Source organism: Eulemur rufifrons, chromosome 20, assembly GCF_041146395.1.
Source record: "Eulemur rufifrons isolate Redbay chromosome 20, OSU_ERuf_1, whole genome shotgun sequence".
NCBI classification, from domain to species: Eukaryota; Metazoa; Chordata; class Mammalia; order Primates; family Lemuridae; genus Eulemur; species Eulemur rufifrons.
Window position 1 is genome coordinate 32,745,155 of NC_091002.1, and position 27,472 is coordinate 32,772,626.

A 27,472-nucleotide genomic window follows, 5' to 3' on the forward strand; every position below is an offset into this window, starting at 1 on the left:
CAGCCTCCCAGAGTGCTAGGATTACAAGGTGTGAGCCATCACACCTGGCTGCTATTCTTAATTGATCTAACAGATTAATGTGTTCAAAATAATAGTAGCCACAATGCATTTTCAGATATATATATATATGGGCACAAATGAACTCTCAAGCCATGAATATAAAGGAAACCTAAATGCATATTATTAAGTAAAAGAAGCCAATCTGAAAAAAAAAACATGCTGTACAATTCCAACCATATGACTTTTTGAAAAAGGCAGAACTCAGGAGACAACAAAAGGATCAGTGGTTGTCCAGGGTTAGGAGGGAGGGAGAGAAGAACAGGCAGAGCAGAGAGGATTATTAGGCCAGTGAGACTATCCTTTATGATACTACAATGGTGGATACAATGTCATACATTTGTCAGAACCCATTGAATGTACCACACCAAGAATGAAATCTAATGTAAACTGTGAACTTTGGGTGATAATGACACATCAATGGAGGTTCTTTGATTGTCACAAATGTACCACTCTGGTGGAGGATGGTGATAGTGGAGGAGGCTGTGTGTATCTCTGTTCCTTCTACTTAATTTTGCTGTGAACCTAAAGCTGCTCTAACAAAGTCTGTTAAAGAAAACCCACAAAAAACAGATGGTTGGCTAGATTTGGCTGTCGGGCTGTAGTATGTCAAATCCTGACCTAGAACATATCCTTTGTTGAAGGATAAATGAAAAGCAAAACAACAACAACAAAGAACCAAAAAAAGTGTATTCCAGTTACTGTTGCTGCATAATAAATCACTCCAAAACCACTATTTTATTTTGCTCGTAATGGTGTGGATAGGGAATCTGGGAAGGGCATCTGCTGGGCAGCTGTCTGTCATTGCAGTCAGATGTTGGCTGGGGCTGTAGTCCCCTGAGGGCACAAGGGACTGGACGTCCAAGATGCTCGGCTCGTGGCTGGCAGTTGATGGTGTCTATCGGCTGGGAGCTCAGCTGGGCTGTCTGCCGAGGCACCTACCGGAGCCCTCTCCAGCACGGTGGCTCTCACCTGGTGCAAAATTCCCTCAGAGGGAACCAGGTGGAAGCTGTGTGGCCTTTCCTCACCTAGTCCTGAGAGTCTTGCAGTATCACTTCTTCCCCATTCTTCTGGTTAAGAGGGAGTCACCAGCCTGCCTCAAGTCAAGGGGAAGGAAGGCAGACACCACCTCTGATAGAAACTCTGGCCAGTTTTAAAAATCACCACATAAAACAGTGTTGAAACTATACTCAATTATACCATTACCTGGAAGCAGAGGGTGGAGAGAGAAAGAAACTATTAATAGTATTTATCAAGGATGGACTGTGAGCCAGCATTATGCCAAGCACTTCACATATGTTAGCCCACTACAACTTCCTGAATTAAATATCATAGTCCCCATATTGCAGATGGAGCTCTAGGAGAAGAGAGAGATTGAGGCGCTAGCCCAAGTTACATTGGTACTGGCAGATTCTGATGCCAATGCCAGATCTGCCAGATGTTCATCCTTTCAGACTATTTTATGCTTCTGGGAACACAGCAGAGGAAAGGAGCATGTTGGGAAGGGAATCAGAGTTCTCTCTGGCTGAAACCTTTGTGTTCTCTGCAGTGGGGCACGCATCCCTGGGCATCCTGCTAAAATGCAGATTCTGTTCAGCAAGTCTGGGCTTGGGCCTGAGATTCTGCATCTAACAGGCTCCCATGGGATGCTGATGCTGCTGGTCTGTGTTCTGCACTGTGGGAATCCAGGCTCTAGGGCACAACAGGGTGATACACCAGGTGCAGTGCCCAGACAAGGCCCTGAGACCCAAGAAAAGCGTGCCTTTTTTTTTTTTGCATAGGCTTGATAATCTTCACTAGTCTGTGGGCAGTGAGAACCTAAGGATAGAAGTCCAGGGGTGGGGTGGTTGAATTCCTTGGCAGTCTGTCACACATTGCCAGGAGGAATAGCAAGGTGTTAGAAATTTTGCCATTTTCTTCTGGGAAAGTCTTATTCTTTCACTTTGGTTTTCCTGGAGTTGTGTAAAAATATGCATAATTGCAAAAAAAACTGGACTATTGAAATTGCGTGTGATTCAGACAGAACAAGCCTGAGAGGCATAACTGAGTCGAGAAAAATGCCAAGTCATAAATCAAAAGGGAGATCAAACTAATTATTCCAAGTGAGTCAATGTAATCACATTTGTTTATCTCAATATATCATTGGCTTCACTAATTAAAATGCAAATTCTATTGCATTTATAACTGGAAACACTGACAAGTTAAAGCTTCAATACCACATCTGATGTAACAACATACAATGTTAAAGGTGCCACCCACTGCTGTATCTAAAGTTGATTCTAAGTGTCAGGCTGTACAAACCGTTTAGCGACACTAGGTGGCACCTGTGCATTTTTCTTTACAAAGCCAGACTGTTGAACCACATACAGCTAGAATCAAGGAAAAAAAAAAAAAAATAAAAAATAAAATCAATCAATCCGGTGGTTCTCAAAGACACTGAGTCAAAACTCTGGGGATTAGGCCCAGGAAATCTATACTTTAAGTAATTATCCCCAGATTTTTTTTTTTTTTTGTACCAGTTGATTAAGGCGCTGGCATTAGAAACAGCTGTCACAGTTAAACCCTTAATTGAAAAATGAAAACAAAAACAAACAAACAAAAAACTGAGGCTGAGAGATTTACTTAATTTGCAGGTATGAGAGTAGAACCCAACAATCCTGATTTTTGTCCTAACAGTTTTTCTACCAAATCATGGAAAAGAAAAAAGCGAAAGTTTTAAAGGAGTCTTGTCAAAGCATCAAAGATATTTTTTAAACCTCTAAATTAAGCCAGAGATTGAAGACACACATCATGGAAGAAAACACTGAATGCATCAAAAGAAATTATACAACTATTTAACATTCAATTGAGCTAATATTAATATAATGAAAAATAAACCTTTTAAATAAGTATATAAAATACAAATAGGTTTGTCATGTAGCCCCTACACCGCTAGATGGCAGCATATCCCTAAGGAACACACAACCTTGCGAACGCTATCAAGGGAGAAGTAGCCAGTCAAGGAAACGCCGACGAAGCTGTAGATGATACAGTAAATGCTGCATAACTCTAACAGGTGAGGTCGATGCCACATCTGTAAAGTTTAAAGTTACTTTATGTACATGGATGAAAAAAGATCCGGTGCCTCCCAAATTTTACCAGCCCACTGCATTTTAATCAGGTTGAAAAAACAAGGCTCTACTCCACGTGGCTGCAGTATTTTCTACATTAAGATGCCCTGTTCAGTGCAGTGGCATTGCTGAAGTGTATGTTAATACATAGAAGAAAGTATTATGGGCTGGTACTTATTTTAATTCAATCATCAAATATTTATTGAGCACCTGCCGGGTGATAGGCACAATTCTATAAGCAGAACATATAAGCAAATTAAAGAAAAGCTTAGATGAATGCATATATTCATAACAGCATATGGTTCAGGACCGGAGGTTTTGAAAGGTAAGGAATGTAGAGAGCAGCCCCTCCCAGATTCTATTCTTTTGTATTGTTTTACCTTTGGTAGACCAAAGAAAATAGAAGCAAAATAATAATAATAATAATAATAAATAAAGTTTGGAAAATAAAAAGTATGGCTGTATTCAACTTTAGGAAAGTTGGATATCATCCAGGACTTGGCAAGATAAAATTGAAAAACAATTCCATTCCTTCCTCATTTCTCCTTGAAGGAGACATAATTTTCTTCTACCCCTTTTCATATCTCCTGATGCTCTTGCCTCTCAGACACCAAATGCTTAACAAACTTCTCAACTCCGAGTCCTTCCTGGCTTTTTTTCCGCCCTGTCTACTGTGGCCAGGTCCCTTTTGTGTGTGCAGTCGGATCACTACTTGAGTATGTGTAATGATGGGAAACTCACTACTTTCCAAGGCAGCCCCCTTGCATTGTTGGAGAACACACGTTGTTTCCGAGTCCTGCTCTGTTGAGTGTGCAGTACTGGGGGAGTCTCTGTGTTTTCTCTACTTAGCTCTTCCCATTTTTCCTTCCAGGGGATTCCTAGAGGACACTGAATTCCCCGCCTGGGTGGCAGCCATTCAGTGCTTGAAGAAAGCCATCGTGCACTTCTCTCCCTTGAATCTTTGCCAGAAGATCACCAGTGCTCTCAACCAGTTGTCAGGTCACCTGAGTTCTAGATGCCCCATCCTCATGACCTCATCTCTTCAGATGCAACTTGTTAAACACTGTTCAAGGATGACATGGAAGGAAATTGATACCTTCAGTGTGTAGATAACATGGCAGGAGGTTTTGTAACAACAAGGTGGATACTGAAGGAGAGGATAGAATATGAATCAGCACACACTGCCTTCCCACCACACCCTTTATTTGCCCATTCACAAAACTCTATAATTATAGCTCTGGATCTCATTTATAATTATTTCTTCTCTGGAGTAAACATTCCTGGGAAGAAGGACTCAAGCCTGGTTTATTCCCTGCTGTGTCCCTAGCATACAGCACTGAGCTTGGCACGTGGCAGGCATTGGTTGAAACAAAGGGACCTGAAAGGGAAGAATAGCAATTTGAATTCAGGTCTCTTCAGAAGGATTGGAGAAAGCAAAAGAAGGATTCTAGGACCATCATGGCCCATACACAGCTGCTTTCTTCTCCATGTTCAACTCCAGTGTGTCCACTTCTCTTGGTCGCATAGCTTCTGGGGCTGATGGGCAGCTGGACATCAGCAAGGTTCATCTCAGCAGAGAGAGCTGGTGGGCTTCTGCCAGGCCGGGAAGAAGCCTGCATCCCAGGGGTGCACGGGTGGAAAACAGGGCAGATCCAGGGAAGAACGTGGCCCACAGCAATGTGGAGACCCAAGAAGGTAGACTTTGGCACCATGGTCTTCCTGGCTATGGAGAGCTAATATAGAACTGAAAAGACATGCAGAGTCTCTGCCCTTGTGGTTGGGAGAGATGAGAAATGGTGGAGGAAGAAGGGACTTATTCCACATGTCTCAGTGGGGAACTGGCAGTCAGCCTGAATCCCACCATTAGTCCCCAGGTGTAGACTCCACTTTATCTCCCTCTAATCATGGTACTATTACCACTCAGAGAAAAAAAATAGCCAGATCTGGGCATACACACATACACACACACACACACACACACAGGTGTGTGTACATACTCATGCATATATACACACATACATATACACATGTACACATCTATACACACACATGCATGTGTGTGGGTATATATGCATATGTATATTTTATTCCAACTAAAGGGATCCAGCAGCCAGAGGGAAAGGACATGGCTCTGAACAAATTAAACCCATACTCAGCAAAATAGAGCTAATGGAAGAGACAGATGACAACTGAAATGTAAAAAGCAACAAGAGCATCTCTGGTGATTGAAGCATGGCACTAAAGAGAGTGTCTGCAACTAGGCAATTCAGCATATGGATCAAAGGAGAGGATGGTCCCTGCTGAGACAGGAGGTCGAGCCTGCCAGGTAGCAGGAATATCTCAAAAACTGCAAAAATACAAAGAGATGAAAGTCATGAGGGGCAAAGAGACCTAATATGCAAAATAATAGGTGTGTCAGAAGAAGGAAAAGTAACAGATGGAGGACATAATTTAGCGAATAATAGACAATAATTTTCCTGAGCTAAAGACCTGAGTATGCAGCTTTAAAAGTTTCATTGAATTCAGGGGAGGAATGATTAAAAAAAAAAGAAAGACAGGCATATCCTGGAAAATTTCTTAACTCTTTGAATAAAGAAACACTTTTACATATTTCCAGGAAAGAAAGAATATCAATAGGCTTATTTGAAAAAAAAAAAAGACATACCTAAACATATCCTGGAAAATACCTTAACTCTAAGAATGAAGACAGACACACACATACTTCCAAGAGGGAAGAAGAATGAGACTACCAATGAGGTTATTTTCTAAAAATCTAGAGTTTAAAGAGGTGGAGTCCTACCATCAATGCTGCTGGTGCCTAACCAGATCCCCGAGGCCGAGACTAAACTCTCACTGAAAGTGCAACTTTGCCCAGATTACGTTTCAGCTCTATCTTGCCTCCCTCATGCTTTCATGGGTGTCTCCGGAGAGCTCTCCTTCTCTAAAGAACTTACACAAGAATCCCCATCTCAGGCTCTGCTTTGAGGGAACCCAATTTGAGAGAAAAGGACTGAGAAGCTTCTACTCCACCAAGATATAATCCACTTGTCAGCAAAAACCAAAACCAAATATATCCATGATCATACATTAGAATTAAGAAAGCAAAACATCTCTATACCCATTTTAGAGATAATACCAGAGTCAAGACTATCCAAACAACAAATGATCTAGATCTGCCTGTTCAATATGGTAGCCATTAGTCACATGTGGTTATTTGAATTAAATGACATCAAATTAAAAATTCAATTCCTGTGTCATTCTCAGCACATTTCCAGAGCTCCATACCTGCGTGTGTCTAGCAGCTGCCCTATTGGACATTTCCACGATTGCAGGAAATTCTATGGGACATTGTCCTCAAGATGAGACACACATGAGGAGGAGGAGAAAAACTGTAGAGCAGCACACGTGGTGTGCAGTCTATCCCCACCTCTCTGTCTCCCTAAGTCTCTGTCTCTCTATAGAATTAATTCTGAATGAAGAAGTAAAACTGTCTAGGAATGATGTGTTATAAAATTGCTAAATAAAGCCTTTTGAAATACAATGTAAAGAAAATTCTAATAATAGTTTAGTGCTGTAAATATAAGATGAGTTCATCAAAATCTAGAAGTTGGGAGGTGTTAGGGAAATAAAAGTATTTCAGAATCTCTTGGTCACAAGGAGTGGAGAAGGGGAGGAATTTTTCCCATCTTATTGGAATGGGAATAGGGAGGGCATGCTGAATTTTTGGGGCAGGGGACGTAGAGCATATTATTGGGTAAATTAGTTGAGAGTTTGTTTACAACACATAGTGAAAAAGAAGGTATCTGATCACAAGATCACAGAAAGGGGAGAATCCATTAAAGGTATGAAAAAGTGGAATCTCTCAGTTAAGAAGGAAAGAAATAGATTAAAGACAACACGATCAAATCAGTGAGAAAATAAGGAAAAGGAGAAAATAAAAATGTACGTGCAATAAAGCATTAATAGGGAAGAAATAAAATCAAGTCGATGAGTAATGACACTACATACAAATGCCCTGCATTCTTCCAATATGTGTCAGATTGAATGAAGACAAAAATGACATAAAACCAAACAACTCTGTTGTTTATAGGAAAATGCTTACAAGATATATGCACAAAGAAAAATACAGCATTCACCAGAGATAGCTAAGTTCAAAGAAAAAGAAATCAGGTCTGAAAATATGACTATCAGACAAAGGGGCATTTAAAGTTAAATTGTGACTAATGCAAGAAGAATTCTTGCAACAGGAATGTTGACAAAGGATTCAGATAGGCAACTCACAGGATGAGTGGTCCCACAGTTAACAAGATACGAAGAGATGCTCAAACACGTTAGTAACGAGAGAAAGAAAATAAAAACCACAATGAGACCCTTCTCAGAACTGCAAATATTAAAAGGTTTCTAATGCCAAGGCACGTAAGACGTGCAACTACTGGTGGAAAGTACACTGGTATCGTTGTTTTGGAGAGCCATCTGGCAGTACTTACTAAGTTTAATGGTACATATGCCTTATGGCCCAACAATCCCACTCTAGGGCGATAGTATGTCTTATACTCAAGACAATTTTAATCCAATGCTGCCTCTTCTTCATTAGAGAAGCAAATGTTACAAGGAAAACATATTAAAAATCACAATTCTTGGGAGGGACTTAAACGTATCTCTTTCAGAATTTGGCAGAGGTAGAGTTTTTGCTATAAAAATAAATAAGGCAGAGGAGGACTGTATCAGACAATTCAACTTTGGTCCAATCTGATAAAAATTTTCACCGCTGCTAGTTATCAATATCTTGGTCCCTGAAGTACTCAACCTCACATCTCAGCAAGCACTGACATCATGTCTAGCCTATGTCGGGTGGTCAAAAATGCTGAACAAATGGAATGTTGAATACCTAACAAAGGTATTGATGTAGTGAATCAATTAGAAAACAATAGAATTTGAACACTTGGAAGGTGCTTACAGGAAGGTGCTTACAGGAAGGTTTGTCATGCAATGTTCAGGATTGGGTAGAATATTATAGAGAAAAAAGTTTCTTCCAATGTATCTGTTTTCTTGAAATTAAGGTTCATGTTTTCTTCTTACATCTCTGTCATATAATATGATATTAACACTGCTGTGCCCTGGGTAGCTAGCAGCCATGTTCAATACAGCTTTGTGCACAGAAAGACCCTGGTTTTGGAGTCTTGTGAGCTGGGTAGGAGCGTGTCCCAGCTCTGCCACTTGAGAGCTGTGTGACTGTGGCAAGTCCTTTATATTCTCTGAACCTCAGATCGTCAGTCTGTAAAATAAGGATCACAGTAGCTACCCTCACACAGTAAAACTCAAATGAGGCGATGTGTACTCAAATGTATTACTGCTATTCATGCCATTCCCATACCACAAAGTGAGGAGTTCACATCCTACAGAAATAAAGCAAATTATGAATCTGTTTCAGCACATTTGGAAGGAACATACACCCAGTATTCACATTGGTTTGTGGGCAACTGAACTTTATAACTGGGCATAAAATATAATAGATGTGGGCCTTTTACATCTACATGTAGCCTTTCATGAAGGTTAAAAAGGTATCATTGCCACTGCCACCACCACCACATCCACTGAGCGCCTCCACTGTCACCACTGCTACCACCGTCAACCACCTCTACCGCCTCCTACGCCACGCCCTCCTCACCATCAGCCACCACCAGTACCTTATGTTTGCAGAGAACACTCCTTTATCCCCAAGTTCATTCTTTCTTGTTTGACTTGATCCACATAACCACCTTACAAGGCAGGTAGATCTATTTTAAAGCAGGGAGAATGATAATCCAGTGGGAGCCACCCTTAATTGAAGCTCTAACTCCAAACTTGAACTGTTGCCTCTAACACTATGGCAAAGAGACATGCGCAATGCTGGGTGGCACCTCAATATCTTCCCCTGCTGAGCCACAGTCACCAATGGGGCAGGAGACAGGGCTGAGCCCAGGGTTTTGGTGTGAAGTTATCAAGAGTCAGACTTTTTTGAATTTCACATTATTTAAATTTGTCTTCATTTTTTTTTCTTTTCTTTCTTTCTTTTTTTTTTTTTCTTTTTTTTTGGGGAGGGGGGCAGATAGGGTCTTGCTATGTTGCCCAGGCTGGAGTGCAGTGGCTATTCATAGGCATGATCTACAGTCTTGAACTCCTGGGCTCAAAAGACCCTCCTGCCTCAGCCTACTGAGTAACTGGGACCACAGGCCCACCAGGCTGGCTCTGTCTTCATTTTTTCTCCTATGTTCTCCTAGGTTTAATTTCTCTCCAGTTCTTGCTAATTTACAGTCTTGTCAATTCCTTAGATTTATTTTTATTCATTACATTGAGAATCTGATGCATAGCTGATGGTTTAAAAAATAGTTTCCTGTTTTAGGCTCATTGTTCGTAAAACCAAATCACTGACAAAACCATGATCATAGCATTTGGAAGGTGAAAAATCATAGCATTCTTGACTGCAGGTGCCACCAGCTAATTGGGCTAATTAGGCTCTGAAACTGCAAGGTATGAATATAAACAGGCCAAATAACTATGGGTAGTAATTGTGCATTCAAAAATTCCACCTTTACATAAAAGAATGGGACTTCTTACCCTTTTGGAGACAATGAACTTATCAACAAAAAATCAACTATCAATCGACATCAATTTCCAACAATAGGAGGGTTTTTAAATCATGGCACATGTATAGAATCCTATTGTGGCCACTAAAAATAATGTTACAGCCAATGTAATAAGACTTTAGGTTCATAGTTCCCAAACTGTATGCCAAGGTATCCCGGAGGGCTTGCAGCAAACTCCTAAGGGCGTGGTAGGATATTTTAAAACTTTTAAGGAAAATGCAATATTTAACCTGTCAGACACTTTCTAAATTATTAGCTTAAAGTAGTTCAACTTTCAGGATAAGATTAAACTGCATGCCTCCCAACATTTGCCAGGCTGGATTCAAGAACAGCCACAGAGGGACCAGTGACTCCTTTTTACCTTCCATCCCCTTGCCCTCACCCTATACCCATTTTGAACCAGAATTTTTTATACCCATTATCCTCTGCTTGTCCCACCATCATATGTTGGGAAAGCTGAGTGCAGAGAATTTGTCTCCTTGGTTTTGCACATCCACAGATGGAAAGGAACTGTGCCCCAGCCCCCAGCAGCTGTAGTTCATAGATTACAGCCAAGCACTCCATCAATACCTAACCCCAGTTTAGATGATGGGAGTTTGGACTTTGAGACGATGCTGTTATGGGATAAGACTTTGGGACTCTTGGGTTGGGGTGAACACATTTTGCATGTGGGAGGAACATTGGGGGCCAGAGTGGACAGGCCCTGGGGTGACTCCTTAATGACTTCCACCTCCTGGTGCTCATGGCTTTGTGTAATCCCCTCTCCAAGAGTGTGAGCAGGACCTGTGTCTTGCTTCTAACTAGTAGAATATGGCAAAGGTGACAGGCTGTCACTTCCACGTTGTGTTACATGGCACTTCCATGGTTGCCTTACATTATATGGCAATGGTGTTACATTATATGGCATGGTGTTACATGCCACTTCCATAGTTACATTATATGGCAATGGTGATGGGGTATCACTTCCATTATTATGTTATGATATATACATAAACCCCAAGAGACTAGCTCTCACTCTACTGCTGGTCTTGAAGAAGCAAATCATGCATTTAACAGCTGCAAAGGAAAGAATTCTGCCAACAACCTAAATAATCTTGGAAGTAGATTCTTGTACAGTTGAGTCTCCAGATGGGAGTGAAGCCCCACTGATCCCCTGAGCACAGTCCTGTGAGACCTTGAATAGAAGATTCAGTTAAGCCAGGTCTAGATTCTGAACTTACAGAAACTGTGATAATATTAATAAATATGGATTCTTTTAAGCCATTAACTTTGTGGTAATTTGTCATGCAGTAATAGAAATCTAATACAAAGATTCTCAAAAGGTGATGGATGGAGAGATTATAGCATCACTTAGAATAGCACCATCTTGGACGTAGTCTTTTTTATTAAACCTTTAATCTTACAGGTACACAGCAGTAGTACCCAATCAATGGAACAGTGATGTGCTGCTTGGAAATGATTGAAAGGATATTTAATATATTTATCACTAGTACAGAGAGTCAGTATAATGCTTCTACTTAAAATGACATGGCCAAACAATAAAAACCCTAACAATAAAAACTATAGGATTTGATGGTTCCACCAAAGAAGCCTACAGCTGTCTCAATTTCTATAAGATGCTAAATGAGAGATAAAATTAAATATTTCAAGTTCTAAGCATGAGTGGGAGTCACAGAAAGCCATGTGCTTTTTTTCTTTTGATTTAGAAGGGTTATTTTCAGTTAGGTCACCACTGCTGGGAGAGAAGAGCTGGGGAAAATAAGGTGTTCCTGAGAATATCATTTCACTTTATATAGAATTTTCCAGTTATCAAAGCACAACCATTCGCATTTGATGAGTTCAGCTGTCAGGAGTTCAGAGCAAGCCACTCTATAGGAAAGCACCAGAGGTCTGGAGAGACACTCGTGATCTGGGGGTTTGCTGTTTGACCTCAAATATGATTAGCGCAGGGAGCATGGAGGCCATCGTCGAGAGACAGCGAGTGACACACATTTGAAGGTTTGCCCATTTGCTGCTCGCAGATGCTTTCATTGACATTTCCTGTTTAAATATTCTGCCTAATTCACTTGAGAAGCCTGTGTGGATTACATGCATAATGAAAGACTCTGCAAAGCGCTCTGAGTACTCTACAACTAGAAAATAAAGTCATACAGCAGTAATGATAGGGAATCATAGTCAGGTAGGTATTTAAAATGATATCCTTGTCAGATTTGCAAGTGAGGGAGAATTTATGAGCTAAATCTGGGCTTTCTAAAGGCTTGAATTGAAAGCACTCCTTACCCATAGAAACGATGTCTGACCTTAACTTGCTCTGGGACCTGGGAAAAAATCACTGTACCCAGAGTCTCAGTTGTATCATCTGCTAGATGGAAAGGTAAGAAAGAAGCAAAAATTTTTTTTGACTTAGCATCATTTACACATGTAATACTTTCTCATGCCCAAACATACCCTCATCATCAGGAGGAAGGGTAGTGTGGTAACTACAAACATGGGTTTTGGAGTCAGATAAATTTGGGGTTTGAATCCTGGCCCTTCCACTTATTAGCTACGGGACCTTCAACAAATTCTTTAAGCTTGCTAAGCCTTGCTTTCCTCACCTTAAAGACAGAGTTACTACCATCCACTTGAAAAGACTGCTATGAGGGCTAGATGAGATAGCGTATCAGTCAGTTGTCCAGTAAGGCTGCATAACAAACACCCCACACTCAGGGTCATACCATGAGGATGGGGCTGGGTGGCTCTGCTTCAGGCTTCAGGGATGCAGGCAATCTGGGGTGATTCTGCTCCCTGGCTACTCTTCTGGAATTGCTGACTCATCCAAGGCATGTTCTTACGATGAGGGCAAAAGCACAGAGGGAAATCTTAGCTGTCCATTGCAAGCCTTTGCTCACATCACCCCATTGGCCATGCAAGTCACATGGCCAAACCCGAATTCAAGGGGTGGGGAAGTATTCAGATCTTCATGAGGCTGTGGTGAGAGCCACGAAGATTCAACTTTAATAATTCAGTCTACCAGAGATGGTGTGCATGAAGTACCTATGGAACACAACATCTGGTGCACAGGGTCCTGATCAGTCATTGACATCTCTGATTATGATTTTTTTTTCCTGCCAACAATCTCCAGGCCAATCAATCTTTCTTGTGCTACTTGAGGCAAACCAGAAAATTTCTCCAGCTCAAAAATACCACTACCCTGCTTACTTGTCTGATACTACAGTATAAGTTTCTCTTTTTGGAATTATGATTGTCTTTTTTCCTATGGTCCTCCTATCAATAGCAAATGCTTTGGGAGAGAGAACACAAAGTAATCATTAACCCTTTAGGGGTTAATGGAAAGGTTTAGGGAAGAGGAGCACAGGAGGAAGATAGAAAGTAATTAGATCAACCGAACACAGCTGGGTCTCTGATATTAGAACTGGGTTCAACTTACTTAGAAATTGGGTGAATTTGAACAAATCAATTAATCATGTTAAGGTTTCATCATCTATACAAATTGGTTAAAACTATTCATTTTATTATAAGAATGCCACAAAATAATGAATATGAAACATTTTGTACTCTGTAAAACACTATCCAGTGTTTGGTAACTAGATTTTCAAAATTTCATTCAGGCCTCTTGCCTAAGATAGTTCAAGAAAAACTGCAGATTACCATAGACGTGATGCCTGCTTTCCCTTCACACCAGCTTCTGCTCTGGGGGTGGAGCTACAACAGTCACGTGATTCCTGTATCTATTCTGTCCCTGTGTGGGGTCCACTCTATCACTTCCTCCCTGCAGTCACAGTGGGAACAGGCCTACTATGTCACAGTAGGAATGTTGGGAAGGGCATTTTGAACCATGAGAGGAGGCATTTAGAAATAGACTCAACCATCAATTAGTCGTAAATAACTTGTGTATTTTTAAAAATCTCTTGTCAAAAATACCACTTCCAAAAATCTGCAGCAGTATCTGTTGAGTTGTTCAGAACCATGGCCCTCACGGGGAGGACAGATTGTAAATCTCTTGGTAACTGTTATTTCTACACTTGCAAAACCAGTGAAGACAACAGACTTGAAGTCTCACAACTCTTTTGACGCTGATTACTCTCTGGAATCTCACCTTCCGATGTCAATATGCCTTTTCAACCAGCCTGCCTGAAGCGTGCTGACCAATACCGAAGGACCTGCACTTTGCCACAGCTTAAGGGGCGACACACTGTTTTTATGTCATAATCTCTTTTCTCACTTTCCTTTGTCCATCTTAAAGGACAATTCGACCAAACTATTTAATAGAACTGTGGGTTCTATTTAACTTAAATAATTTTGCCTAAATGGCTTTAAACCTGCATAACTCTATTTATTCAGTACTTCCTGTCAATTCATTCACTGCTTCTCATTTCAAGGATTGCTCTGACTTCTGAGATATAGTCTGCATGATTTATAATACGTCATTCTTAAGTGACTTGTAAAGTTTTTCCGGAGAAGGCATTTCCAAAAAGTGGGATCATGCAAGCTGCATGGCATACTCGGGCCCTGCATGGCATAAACCTTTAAACTTGACTTATTCTAAGAGACTGGTAGAATCAGCAGCATTTTTTTTGATGGTCAGTATTGTCCACCATCTGCCACTGCGTGATTGTACTCATAGTGTTTGGAGAAAGACAGGATAGCTCTAATGGAGTTCAGTGATTCTACCGAAAGCAAACACATGAAAAATAAAATAAAATAAAGGAGTTTGGTGAGAGTATGAGGTACTAGATTTTTTTTGGTATCCTTCAGTTAAATGCATCTGATAAACTTTACTCTTTATGGGGGAGAGTCAATCTGGCTAGATCTTATTTTGTCACTTCTTGTCTGTTTTTATTTTATTTTACTTTTCTCACTGGCAAAATTGTGACTGATGTCCTATTTCTAGAAATCCAGGACTTGTTCCATACTTTGACGAGTATTTTCCAGTAAATCACCCAGGTAGCATTATAAGTGTCTATAACAAATATTTAAGTGAGTAAGAGAATCACAGGGTTCAGGAACTTAGAAGTTGGGAAATTTTGCTCTAACCATCACTGGGAATGATAAATTCTGTCAGAGAGGAAAGGATAATGAGCCGGTCCATTCAGGGGATGGGAGAAATGAGGTGGAAGGTCCTCCTAAGTCCTAGGTCCACTGAGCATGGTGGATTGCCACTAAGGGGGGAGCCTCTGTCTTCACTGCCAAACATGACCTGCTGGGACCTGAACAAGTGAAAAGCCATGATGAAATAAACAATATTCTGTAAACAGTGTGTAAATAGTAAACACACTCTAACAAGACAGCACATGTCCTGGGTCTTTAGTTAGGATGTTTCTCTAAGACTATGCCTCCTTCTAGAATGTTTCTTATCTAATAATAATGATAACAATAATGGTACTCTAGGGTAAGAAAATAGGCCTTAGTTTCACTTGGGACTTTTTCTTTCACTATAATAATCAACAGTAGAGGATTTTTCTGGGCATACTGCTCATTCCATTTTTTGGGTTTTGTAAAAACTTGGGATAGAAGAAAAACAATAAACCTAAAAAAGCAAATTCCTTCCGATTCCAACTTTTTAAAAGACATAGCTCACATTATTTTTTGGTCATTAGTGAAGTGTTAGCTCTCTCTTAGGGAGAAAATTATGTTCAATAGTAGGATATTGCCTAATATTAACTAGTAGAGTTGGTTAATTAGTCAGTTTCTATTAAGTATCAATCAATATCTTTTTAATATTGGAAGCTCCTTTGTCCCTAAAGATTTATCTTCTAAAATATCCACCTTTTGAGCACTTAACATTTTAGCTGGTCTGAAATATATCAAAATCCTATCAGAAAATCAAACTCACAAAATGTAGGATTATAAGATTTTGTACTGATTTTTGGGCAGAACAGACTCACACGTTCAATATCAGATAGAAGAACCAGAGTGTGCATGAAAAATGGAATTATAGTTCTAATTTAGTCAGCTCAAGTGATATTTTATAAGCATTGCCCATAATTTATCAGCTACGTTCCTTCTTTGCATCCTTTAAAAATGCAACCAATTTTGCTTTCCATATTATTTAAACACAATTTATGTAGTATTCATGTAAACACAGAATAAGTATTCAAATAGCACAGATGTCCACTAATATAATGAACAAAAGAAGAATCTGAACTTCATACTTTGTCTGGATCACAGAACTCTGGAATGATCTGTTGGAGAACATGATGATAAGCTTCAATGATATTTAACTCCCATAGAGAACTTTGGGGAAATGCCCTGATAGTCTATGGAATTCTTATCATTCTAAAGTGCAGAAGGAAACTGCAATGCCTGGATTTTCTTTGTAGTAACTTGGCATATCTGAAATTTATTGGGTCTGCTTTCCGCTTTAATGTAATTATTTTTATGAACACTTCTTGTCCAAAATTTACTAGCTACTTCTTTAAGGTAAATTATATCCGATTCTAGCACCCAAATTATTTGTTTTTATTGGAAATAGTTATCTCTTAGGCTATAAAAACACATTCGAAGATATATATGTGTATATATATTTGATTACATATATAAAAATGTGTGTGTATATATACGTGTATATATGTACATTTATAAATATCATTTATTATTAAAATCTGTTAGTACTCAGTTTTATATTAAAGAAATGTTTAAATCTTTTGAGAGCAAATAAAAAACAATGAAGAGTTGTCTAATATTGATCACAGGCTATTACCCATATTAACCAGAGGGGATGGAAAATATTCATCAATATAAGGACTGGCAAAAACACCATTTAAAGTAGAAATAAAAATTTCCTATTTTGTGACTGCATTTTATGTCTGCTTTTAAGAAAATCTCTCATCTAAAAGTTGAGGTTCCTTTTCACGTGCTGCAATTTACAATAAGTGGTGAACATTATAATCATTCAAGAATAATTGTGGACAATCTTTCGATGGTTAAAAAAATACATGATTTAGGCATTTTATAGCTTGCCCATAAAGATGGTACACTGCATCAGATAAGAACATGCTTCTCAAGCCAACCTAGAGACGGAATCCTTACCATACCTTCATGGGAGCCAGTTGTATGGGTGTGATGCATGAAGGGTCCACCATGGGCTTCGGCCTGTTGGCTGTATCTGCTAACAGGCTGTGCCACTGCTGGGGAAGGCCAGTGAACTTCTGTTCTTGTGGATCAAACCCAGTGTGAACCCTGTGTTCAAAGTTGGATGGGCCAGATATTTCAATCTTTTTCTTTTTCTTCCCAAACATGATGAAAAAACCTGGAAAATGTAAGCAGAAAAGAGGCAGCTGTTTATATCTTGTCAGCAGAAGACCACAGGAAAGTTATCGTTCATTCGTTCACAGTTATATCTTTTCACTTATTCCTCTAGGTCCATTTCAGGGTATGTAGATTAGATAATTTCATTCAGAATTTTTGGTGCTGTCCTTGAACTTGCCATGAGGAGTGTAGTTCCCTGCCCCATTGGCTTTGGGTTTGGCTCAGTGACCTGCTTTGACCAACGACTGTGGCTGGAAGACACAGTCAGTTCAGGGTGGAGGTTTTTAGAGGCATTTTGTGTTTCCACCTTCCCCCTTTGCTCTTGCCACTTGTCATGAAGATCTCCTGGGCATATGATGCTTCCTCACCCTAGTCTTGGAAGGAGAGATGCATGAAGCAGACACAAACCTGACCTCCAGTCTAGAACCAAGAACCAGGCAAGCCCAACTGAGCCGTAGCTGACTCACAAGTGAGAAATAAATGTATGTAATAAAGTCACTGAGACTTTGGACTTGTTTATCATGTAGTATTATCAAAGCAAAAGCTGACCAGTACACAGGGAGAAGCATCTCAAAGTTTGGTATGCACTTAAAATCCAAAACATTTGTGAGGAATAATAAAATATGTGTATACATGAAAAATAGGTTAATAATGATATTCACCATGTACACTTATTATTAAAATTAAACAAGTGAACATTTATAAAGTACTTAGAAAAGCATCTGGCACAAAGTAAGTGCTGCAAGTATTAACTACACCTCTAGACAAACATATAACAAACTTGACTGACAGGGCCTGCACAGAAGAGAACCAGGGGAGAAAGGCAGGGAGGAAGACTCACTTTTCACCATATAGTTAGAATTTTGTACAATGTGTTTTACTTGTTTGGAACAACATAGGTAACCTAGTTAAAACATATCCATTGACCAGAATCTCTCCCAAGAATATGTAAACTACGAAAAGTATGCTTTACGGTATTGAAAACATGTCAAATAACCTGGATTTGAATCCCAGGTAGGTCGCTTATTTGCTGTGATCCTAGGTAACTGCTTTTTCCTCTCTGAGTCTACCTCTCTGTGAACAGGACAATCATGATCGTTTTGGGAATCCTTCCGACACTGTTGTGAGCATTATAAAAGATGATGCTTTGGCTTAAATGTTGCTTTGTTGGAGAAGCCTTATCTCAGCCCTTAGACTGGGATAGGTGGGTTATACACTTCTACAGTTCTATGTATATATTCTTCACGGCATTCATCCACTTGTGATTGATTAATTACATGTAACGGCGTGATCGGTGTCTGTATTCCCTACAGAATGTGAGATCCATGAGGGAAAGGATGCTTCCTGCTTGTTCATATGCCTGGCATATAGCAGAAATATTTGCATATCAAGAAATATTTGCTGATGGACTAAAATCACCCTGAACGGTACATTTATTCAGTAAATAGCACATGGAGTCAGAGCTCCATGGATATTCTTGATAACATCTTCCCTTGCTCTCTCCTTTTTCTTTCTCTACCTCCCTTCATTCTCCATTAAAACTTCCCTTTCTTCTTTTAACCATTTATCCCTGCTTGGCAAGCAGGGTCTTCCTGCTGCCTTCCAGTGTTCTCAAGCTCCTGTCCCATCCTCTGTCTAATGAATATTCTCTCAGCAATCCTCAGATCAGTAACAGCCTTCACTCCCCAGACTCCAACAAAACCCATTCCCCATTCATCCTGGCCATTACTTCAGACTAATTTGGAAAACTAATGAAAGGCTGTAATGAAAAACAGATGAAAGATGATAAGGGCTCAAAATACCTTGATGCATTATTGCTTCTAGAAAACATAATTATAATTAAAAATTGTTTTAAAGTACTTTACTACAAGTAGGCTCATAAATATAGGTCAGCTGATCTTAAACACTTTGGTACACGTAAGCCAAAGAGTAATGAGGTAAGGGAACCCAGCTGCCATAGACGCTGCAGGAATGGAATACAAAGTTTCATGCTTCCTGGTGTCCAAGTCTTTGGGTAAGCCTCTCCCACACTGACTCTGGACTTGTATATGGGATAAAAGAAAATATGACACAAACATACAGTGTGCTTGCACATCGGGACCTGCTTGCACTCTTGCTGTTCTTGGACCCTGCAGTCAGCGTGAGAACAGGGCCAGGCTATCCTGCTGGAGGCCGAGAGGCCGAGTAGCCCAGTCACCCCTCTCCCCAGCCAACAACAAGCCAAGCCCCAGAAGCAGAGCCGCCTAGCTGACCAGCAGCTGTCCATGTAAGTGAGCCCTGTCAAAACAGGCAGACTACCCAGCTGAAATGGACTCAAAGGTGCTGACCTATGGAATCAAGTACACAAATAAAAGGTTGGTGTTCTACCGGGGGTGGAGAACCTGTGGGCTTCTGATTTCAAGATTGCTCTTTTTTAAGCACCAAAGGAGGCAAGAAAAGCTTCATCTTCCTCTGCTGTACCCCTTTTAATAAAAGGATTTGTTCTATAAAATTTGGATTCAATCAAAAGGCCACACTTAAGGATCTAGAAGGCCATATGTGGCTTTGTTTGGAGTAGACTCTTGCACAGAAAAAGCTAAGTAATAGCAAAGACCTGATTATCATCCCACACCTTGCATCGTCAGGTGCTCATCATTTTTCTCTTTCCAGTTTAGTTGCTTCAAAGTTTCAAGTAACAATATCTAATCTGGGTAACTGTATTAGCTGTTATGCAATTGAGTGTTAATTCAAAGGAGTTTTGATTGTGATACCACTATCTGGTTTCGGAAGGCCTGCAACATTTTCAGTAGCAGGAAATTACACCAAATAAGTGGCTCTATACACCATCTCTCAGTATTATTCAGTGAGAATAACATACATTCAAAAATATAATTTGGACATTTGTTGGTGAGTCTGCTTGACATTTTAATAAGCTTTAGCTATGACCATTAAAAAAAACAAGATAGACATTATTTCAGAAAAATCATTTGAGAAGAGTTCTTTTGAACTGAACAAGCACTGAAAATGCTAGGCCAAATATTTTTAGAAGCAGAGTATAAATGTCTTACTGTTACCCTTCCTCATTGTGAATTTCCCAATGGTTGGTATGCCATTCAATGAGAATATAAAATAGGAAATATCAATGAACTAATACTGTTCCTATTTTTAAATGAAGGAGTCATGGAAAGGAAACCCACAGCTGAATTAATCTACCTACATTGCATCCTGTGATACCATGCAACTGTAATTTAAATGGTAATACGTAAGTTCTACATGTCCAGCCAGTTGAAGAGTTATGGAAGCAACTTAAAAAGAAAACAAAAAAACCGCTCTAAATCCTAAAGCAACATTCCTGTGAAGCTCACAGATGCAGAGAGACAGAATCTCCAAGATGTATCAATGATATCCCATTGGCAGTGGCTATCACTCTGTTAGCAATGGGGAAGGCCACACTCAGGTGAAAGACAGAGACAGGGTCCTGGTGCCTTTTAGCACCTTGGAGCAGAGGGATACTGGTAGGGAAGTGAAGATCTGCTTAGTGGAAGATTTCTTCTCTCTGATATGTCCATGCTTAGTCACTACCTGGTAGGCTGCTAAGTGTTCAATGTGTCTGATCCCACATTCACAACAGCCCTGTGCTGGGGGTTCCTAAGACCACCCCCAGGCTTGATAGTTTGCTAGGAGGACTCACAGGACTCAACACAGAGTCATAATCATGGCTGTGATTTAGTACAGTGAAAGGATACAAAACAAAATAAGCAAAGGGAAAAGATACATGGGGCCAAGTCCAGAGGAAACCAGGCTTTAGGGCCCTCCCCTAGTGAACTCACACAGGGTGTGATTAATTCCCCAGCACTGAATTGTGACAACACATGTAAAGTGCTGTCTACCAGGTGTGATCCGAGAGACCAAAATAGACACTGCTTTATCAACTAAGGTGGACCCTAAGGTTAAGGAAACCAAGTTACCTATGGGTCGAGGGTTCAGAGCCTGGCTGGCACGGCAAATTTCTAAATTCCCATGACTACAAGAAAAACCAAACTCTTGCTAAACTCTCTAATAAGGGGATCTCTCAGGCTGATTTGCAACCCAGACCAATACAACCCTGATTGGACAGAGGACCAGCCTTACAAATATTTTTTTCTGATAAGCAATTACAGACCTTAAGGCAGTTTCAGCCACCTTATGGAGGCTGCGTACAAACTGTCTTTTTGTCCTGTAGATCACCTTTTGATGTAAAGAACCAAATCCCATCTCATTTTAATGCTAAAACCCTGCCCCAAAGTGAACATGGGATGTATGTTACATACATGTTTATCCACTGCACATATGCTCAGCTCCCCTCATAAATATGTATAGCTTTTCTCCCAAACCTGCTGAATATGTATGACTCTATTGTGCAATACAGACTTTGTAAGGCATAAAAATCCAAACTGCTCTTTTCCTCTTTTAAGAGAGAGCACTTTCAGTACACACTGGAGACTTTCTCTTCCTAGCCTGCATATCCAATATTGCCACTAAAGCTCTCCCTTCTACTATTTAGCCATCCTGGTGGTCTTTTGGATGACACAGGGAAATCCATCAGAGACTCAGTGCCTGAGGATTTTATTCGGTACTTGGTCACATAGGCACCCTCTGCCTAGTCCATACTAAAATTTCAGACTCCAGAAGGAAAGCAGGAGTTCAGCATAACGATATTGTTTGCATAAACAATTTTAGGTACAGTGAGCCATTCTTATCAGGGAATGGTGGGAGTCTTTCTAAAATCCAATTTCCCAGATGCCAACCACGGGCCAACCTTGCAAATAGGTTATCTAAGATATGCAGTCTTAGGCTTGCTATATTAACTCTTTTCTGCAGAGGAGGTGTTTTTATCATCTCCATTTCACAGATGAGGAAACAGATGCTCAGAGCTCAGGTTAGAAACTGGCAAAATTGGAGACTAAGAACCTCAAAACACACTTTTGATCACTGAGCAATGTATTACTGCTCTGTACTTATCTTCTCCGCCAGATACACCATCCTCCCTTTCTTAAGGAACTCTGTTAATGGGGATGGTGGGCCATAATAAAGTAACTGTGAGATTCTGGAAGTTTCTTGGGTCCTTTCATGTCTGTTCAGAAAGACCCTGGCTGAGAATAAATTCTGTCACCGAGCTGGTGAGGCTAGCAGCAGGGCCTTCTAATGCTTCAGGGAACCCCGACAGCCTCTCACACAGAAGCAAAGATCCTCGCTGCTCAGCATCCAAGAAAACCCAAGGCATGGCATACCTCATTCCAACCCTGAGCTTCCAGCAGACCTACTATCTAACAATTGGGTAGGGTATCTTTCAGTACAGAAAGTTTGTCACAGGTTAAAAATTAGGCATTTCAAGAATTAATGTCAACTATTTCCTCATCTCTTTGTTTCATTATTAAACACACATGTGATCATTCCCCTGGTAGTTCAACTCAGCATTAACCAAAGTGTGTTCCTGGGAACACCAGCTATTTGCAAGACAAAGATGAAGGGTGAATTCAGAATTGATTCCTTAAGTCAAATAAGTTTGGGAAACAATAGGTTACTTAAGTTTCCTTTGTGGGACTTTTCAAGGTCTTCCTTATGCTAATGTGTAGTCAAGTTCCTAGAGGAAGATAGTAAACAGATCCCGGAATCCTTGATTCTGGAAGTTTCTTGCAAAACTCAGAGGAAACATTGCTTTGATGGATGGTTTTGGTCACCATATGTTCTTTGCAAGGTGAGTCGTAGAAGTCTTGGAAGAGACTGAAGGCAATGCAGACCTCCAGATTCCCATACCTCGTTTCTGCTCTGACATCTTCATGCTTCTCTCAGCCCTCAAACTGCTTTTAGGGACAGCCCAGCTCTGACTCTACCTTAGCAGGTTATCTGTCTTAAGCACATTCCTAGTCTAAAAGCTCCTGGATATAGGCATCTCCCAATTCAGGTTTCTATGAGCAGGGATAGTGAGCAGAGATTCAAAGAACTATCACACAAGTGAAGCAGCACCTGGTACTATTCAAGTCATGCAGCTTGGGGTGGTGGCACAGCACCTCGTTAGGGACCCACAGAAGTTACTTAAACTATACTTATCTAGGACTAATTGTATATCAGACACTGTTCTATATGTATAAACTCATATATTCTGTTCACAGTAACTTATGTTGTGAGGACAATTGTTATTTCTGCTACACAGATATGGAAACTGAGGCCCAGAGGGGTTAAGGGATATCCCCGAGTTCATCCAAGTAGGAAGAAGCTAACATGGGATTCACGCCCAAGTGGTCCACATCCTGAGAACAGACTGGGGCACATTGTGTTGCGCTGGTTTGAATACCAGTCCTGCTTCTGCTATGTGACGAGCCATGTGGCCCTGGCAGCCTCTCTGAAATTGAGTCCTCCTTTCTGAAATGAAGATAACTCTAGATTTGCATAGCTCTTGGAATAGCTAGCATAACTAAATAAGAAGGTATTGGAAGAAGCCCTTTGAAAACAACACAGTAATAGCAATAGTAGCTAACAAGAAGTGACTATTTCCCAGCATCAAACATTGTCTGAGTTAAGTGTGCCAGCTCTCCTCTTCTAGGATCCTGACAATGCTGTGAAATATTACTTTCAATTTACAAGTGTGGGAAATGGAGCTTAGGGAGGTTAAATGACTTGATTTCTCAAGGTGGGTTGGTTAGCAAGAGGCAGAAATAGACTCAAATCAAGTCTACCTAACTCTGCACTTGTCTCTTAATAGCTGTGTTTGACTGATAGCTGGCAATGTACTAGTCCATTATCAGTATGGAATTATGTTCGCTTTAAAATATTAATAAATTTTAGGCAAAACTAATAATTGTGTGCCTGAATCAAGCCTGGGTGCATAGGAAGGTGGAGGGGGAGGCCTTCCAAATACCATTTTACATCACAAAGTAGCAAGGAGTTTGGAGATGAACAATGAAAATACTTGTCACCCTTTAAGAAATAATCTCTGTAAAAAATAAAAGATTATTACAAAGAGCCCATTACAAAAAAAAGAAGAGAAAGACAAGAAACTTTGGGAAGAACAAAAACTGGAATAGAAAAATAATAATAATATAGTTCTTGGCTCATCAATACACAATGGAAAAAAAATTACAAAATATAAAGACCATTTATTTTAAGTTTTTGTGATAGTGTCTGGACTTTAACTCCTGGCTCAAGCAATCCTTCTGCCTCAGCCTCCTGAGTAGTAGGACTATGCATCGATATGACCAAAAAAACCTAAAAAATATTATATTAGGAAAATAGGGGAGGTGAGCAGATTATGTAACAAAGCCAAATTCTTATCTATCATAGCAGAAAATAAAAGAATGGAGTATGACAGTGCTATGGTTTGAATGTGTCCCCCAAAGTCCATGTGTTGGAAACTTAATCCCCAATGCAATAGGGTCAAGAGGTGGGATCTCTAAGAGGTGATTAGGTCATGAGGGCTCTGCCCTCATAAATACATTAATGTTGTTAGGTTATGAGAAGTGGGTTAGTTGTCACAGCAGTGGGGTTCCTGATAAAAGGGTGAGTTTGGCTTCCTTCCTTTCTCTCTTTCTCTCTCTCTCTTGAGTGTGCTCTCTTGCCCTTCCACCTTCTGCCATGGGATGCTGCAGAAAGAGAGTTCTCATCAGATGCAGCCCCTCAATCTTGGACTTCACAGCCTCCAGAACCATGTGCCAAATAAATGTCTATTGTTTATAAATTATTCACTCTGTGGTATTCTGTTATAGCAGCATGAAATGGACTAAGACAAACACTATACATATATATTTTTTGCCATATGTATAATAAAAAAACAGAAAAAAAAAAAAAAAGACCAAAACTGAAGAAATGTCACAGTGGTTTCTGGAAAGTAGAACTTGGGAGTCATTATAGAATTGGTCAGGGAACCATTGTATTTCTTATACTTTTTTTTTAATCAGTCATGTATGATGTATTTCTTTCCTACAGTATTTTAAAAGCAATTGAAAAACAAACACATTAAAATTAATATGCATTAGAATACATTCAAATAAAACTGAAAATCTTTTGGATTAATGTTCAGAAAAAGAGGTTGATCTACATGTTTAGCAGAATAAAAGGAGGGTTACCAACCATCATTTTTGAAGTAATATCTAGAGTAACCATTCACACGGGGATTTAGGAAGCTGCTATCCTTTGGGAAATACATCCATTGAGAACCTAGGCTTCCAAATAGTGCCAGCCAATTTAGATTCATATCTTGCCTAAGAGGTAGCAGTTCATAGAGATGAGTGATTATTAAGGCGGTTGAATCATGAGCTGATTTTTAATCTTGGGTGCCTTTACCCTTGTTTCTATTGTTCTACATTATTTGTTAGAGTGTTGGCAAAACCCCCTTAATTCCATGGTAGCCATATCCACTGAAAGTGATGTGTAGCTTGGGAAAGAAATATAGTCAACTCTTTGAGAGTTGAATCACACATTTACAACTGGACAAGCAGTTGGAAACATCTAAAGAAACCACATATGACAGATTGGACAAACTAATGTCACCTCTTTATGGCCTCTCTAGAATGTGTCTTAGCTCATAAGACCCCAGTTTGTTGGTTTAAGCATGAAGGAGTGAATTTATAAGACACATTGTTCTTGTTTATGGGGAAAATAATCACATACTAATGAAGTGACCTTGTAGATAGATTTTAAAACTCCATTTGGCTGCAAGCATATACACTGGCCAAAAAAATTGCCCTAACACTTTTTCCTTAATATTTTTGGTTCAAAAAATCAGTTTCAGGACTATGAATTCTATTTGCAATTTTCTTGCCCAAAGTCTGATGTGTTTTTATATATATATATAATTTTATTTTTCATAACTTCTGCAATTCTTTATTAAGTTAGAATAATCAGTAAGAACAGTGGTATACTTATGGGAAATAGCTATACTTTTTAAAATGTTAACCTACTCATGGTGATTTTGAATGGAGTTGGTTTCATAGGACACAAACTTATAAGGTATTACTTTATTTAAAACTATTGAAAGGACATTTGAGACACATGCATGAATAAACTTTGAAGACATTATATAGTGAAATAAGCCAGACAGAAAAGAAAAATCATTGTATGATTCCACTTAAGTGAGGTACCTAGAGTATTCAAATTCATAGAGCCTGAAAGTAGAATGGTGGTTTCCAGGGGGCTGGGAAAGAATAGGGAATGAGGAGCTATTATTTAATGGGTACAGAGATTCAGTTGGGGTTTCTGGAGATTGATGGTGGTGATGGCTGCACAATAATGTAAATGTACTTAATATCACTGAACAGTACAGTTAAAAACAGTTAAGATGGTATATTTTATATGTATCCCTCAATTTAAAGAAACGTCATGCCCCTAATTAGGATCAGGCAAAGTATAGGATTCCCATGAGAGCCATGAGGCTATGCAGCTTCTAGCTTTTGCTTTCTGAACAAAGGACTGAACAATCTAAATATTGTTTCCATGATAGATATGGAGGTGGTGAATAAAGCTTATAATATCCAGTTGGAATGGGGACTTTGCTGGTTCTTCTCTGTTGATACACTACCACTCTCTCCCTAGCCCCAGATTCAGCTTCTGCTCCTCTCTGTGCCTTGGATGATAATTTCTATGACTATATCACAAGAGCTTCCTTGCCTTTGGCTTCTAGTAGCGTTTGACCAATTAGAGGCACTTTGTGGGTAGAGAAAGAAGTTGGGTATTAATTCCCCTGGTTTTCTCTGTGCCTTGCCACCCAAAATTCCCCAATACCCACAGCTTCTGTTGGGCAGTCCTTTGTCCCAACCACAGCAATATCTTAAGATAAATGGCACGGAAGGTGTTGATGGTTACATAACAATGTGAATGTACTTAATGCTACTAAACTGTACACTTAAAAATGGTTAAAATGCTAAATTTTATGCTATGAACATTTTATAATAATAATAATAAAAAGATAATGGTGTGGATATGCCCCAGGAGCTCTGACTGCATGAGAGGAAGAAGTTGGCCAGCAGGGGCTGTGTTGAAGATGAGGTGAGGCAGAAACAAGATGGGCAGAGCTGGAGTCAACCGATTAGACACTTTTTTTGTTCATATCCCTCCTCGGCATCTTAAGCAATGTTGGTCTAATACAGTTGACTTCTGTCTTTTGGTTCTCAAAACTAACTAGGGGTATGCATTCAGGCCCTACAGGTGAAGAACTGACATAATTACTAGACTCTTCAAATTTCCAGCCATTCAGACAGCTGGGGATGTAGTAGAAAGAATAAGACCACAGAACTAAAAAAAAAAAAAAAATTGTACCTTTAATGTGCCTTTTAAGAGTGAGTCTTTACTCATTGACTCCCTCAGAAAGATATTTTTCTCTTCTTAGCCTCAGATCTTGATAAGGTTTGGATGTTTGTCCTCTCCAAATCTCATGTTGACATTGGATCCCCAGTGTTGAATGTGCTTGGGTCATGG

General features: G+C 39.8%; 1 protein-coding gene across 1 annotated transcript in view; it reads right to left on the bottom strand.

The window, feature by feature from the left end:
* PAK5 (p21 (RAC1) activated kinase 5) overlaps window positions 1-27,472 on the bottom strand; it is a 248,104-nt gene that overhangs the window by 60,152 nt on the left and 160,480 nt on the right. The window contains exon 3 of the mRNA XM_069495955.1: window positions 16,831-17,045. Coding sequence (XP_069352056.1) covers window positions 16,831-17,034 — 204 coding nt within the window. The 5' untranslated portion in view covers window positions 17,035-17,045. The remainder of the gene's footprint in view (window positions 1-16,830; window positions 17,046-27,472) is intronic.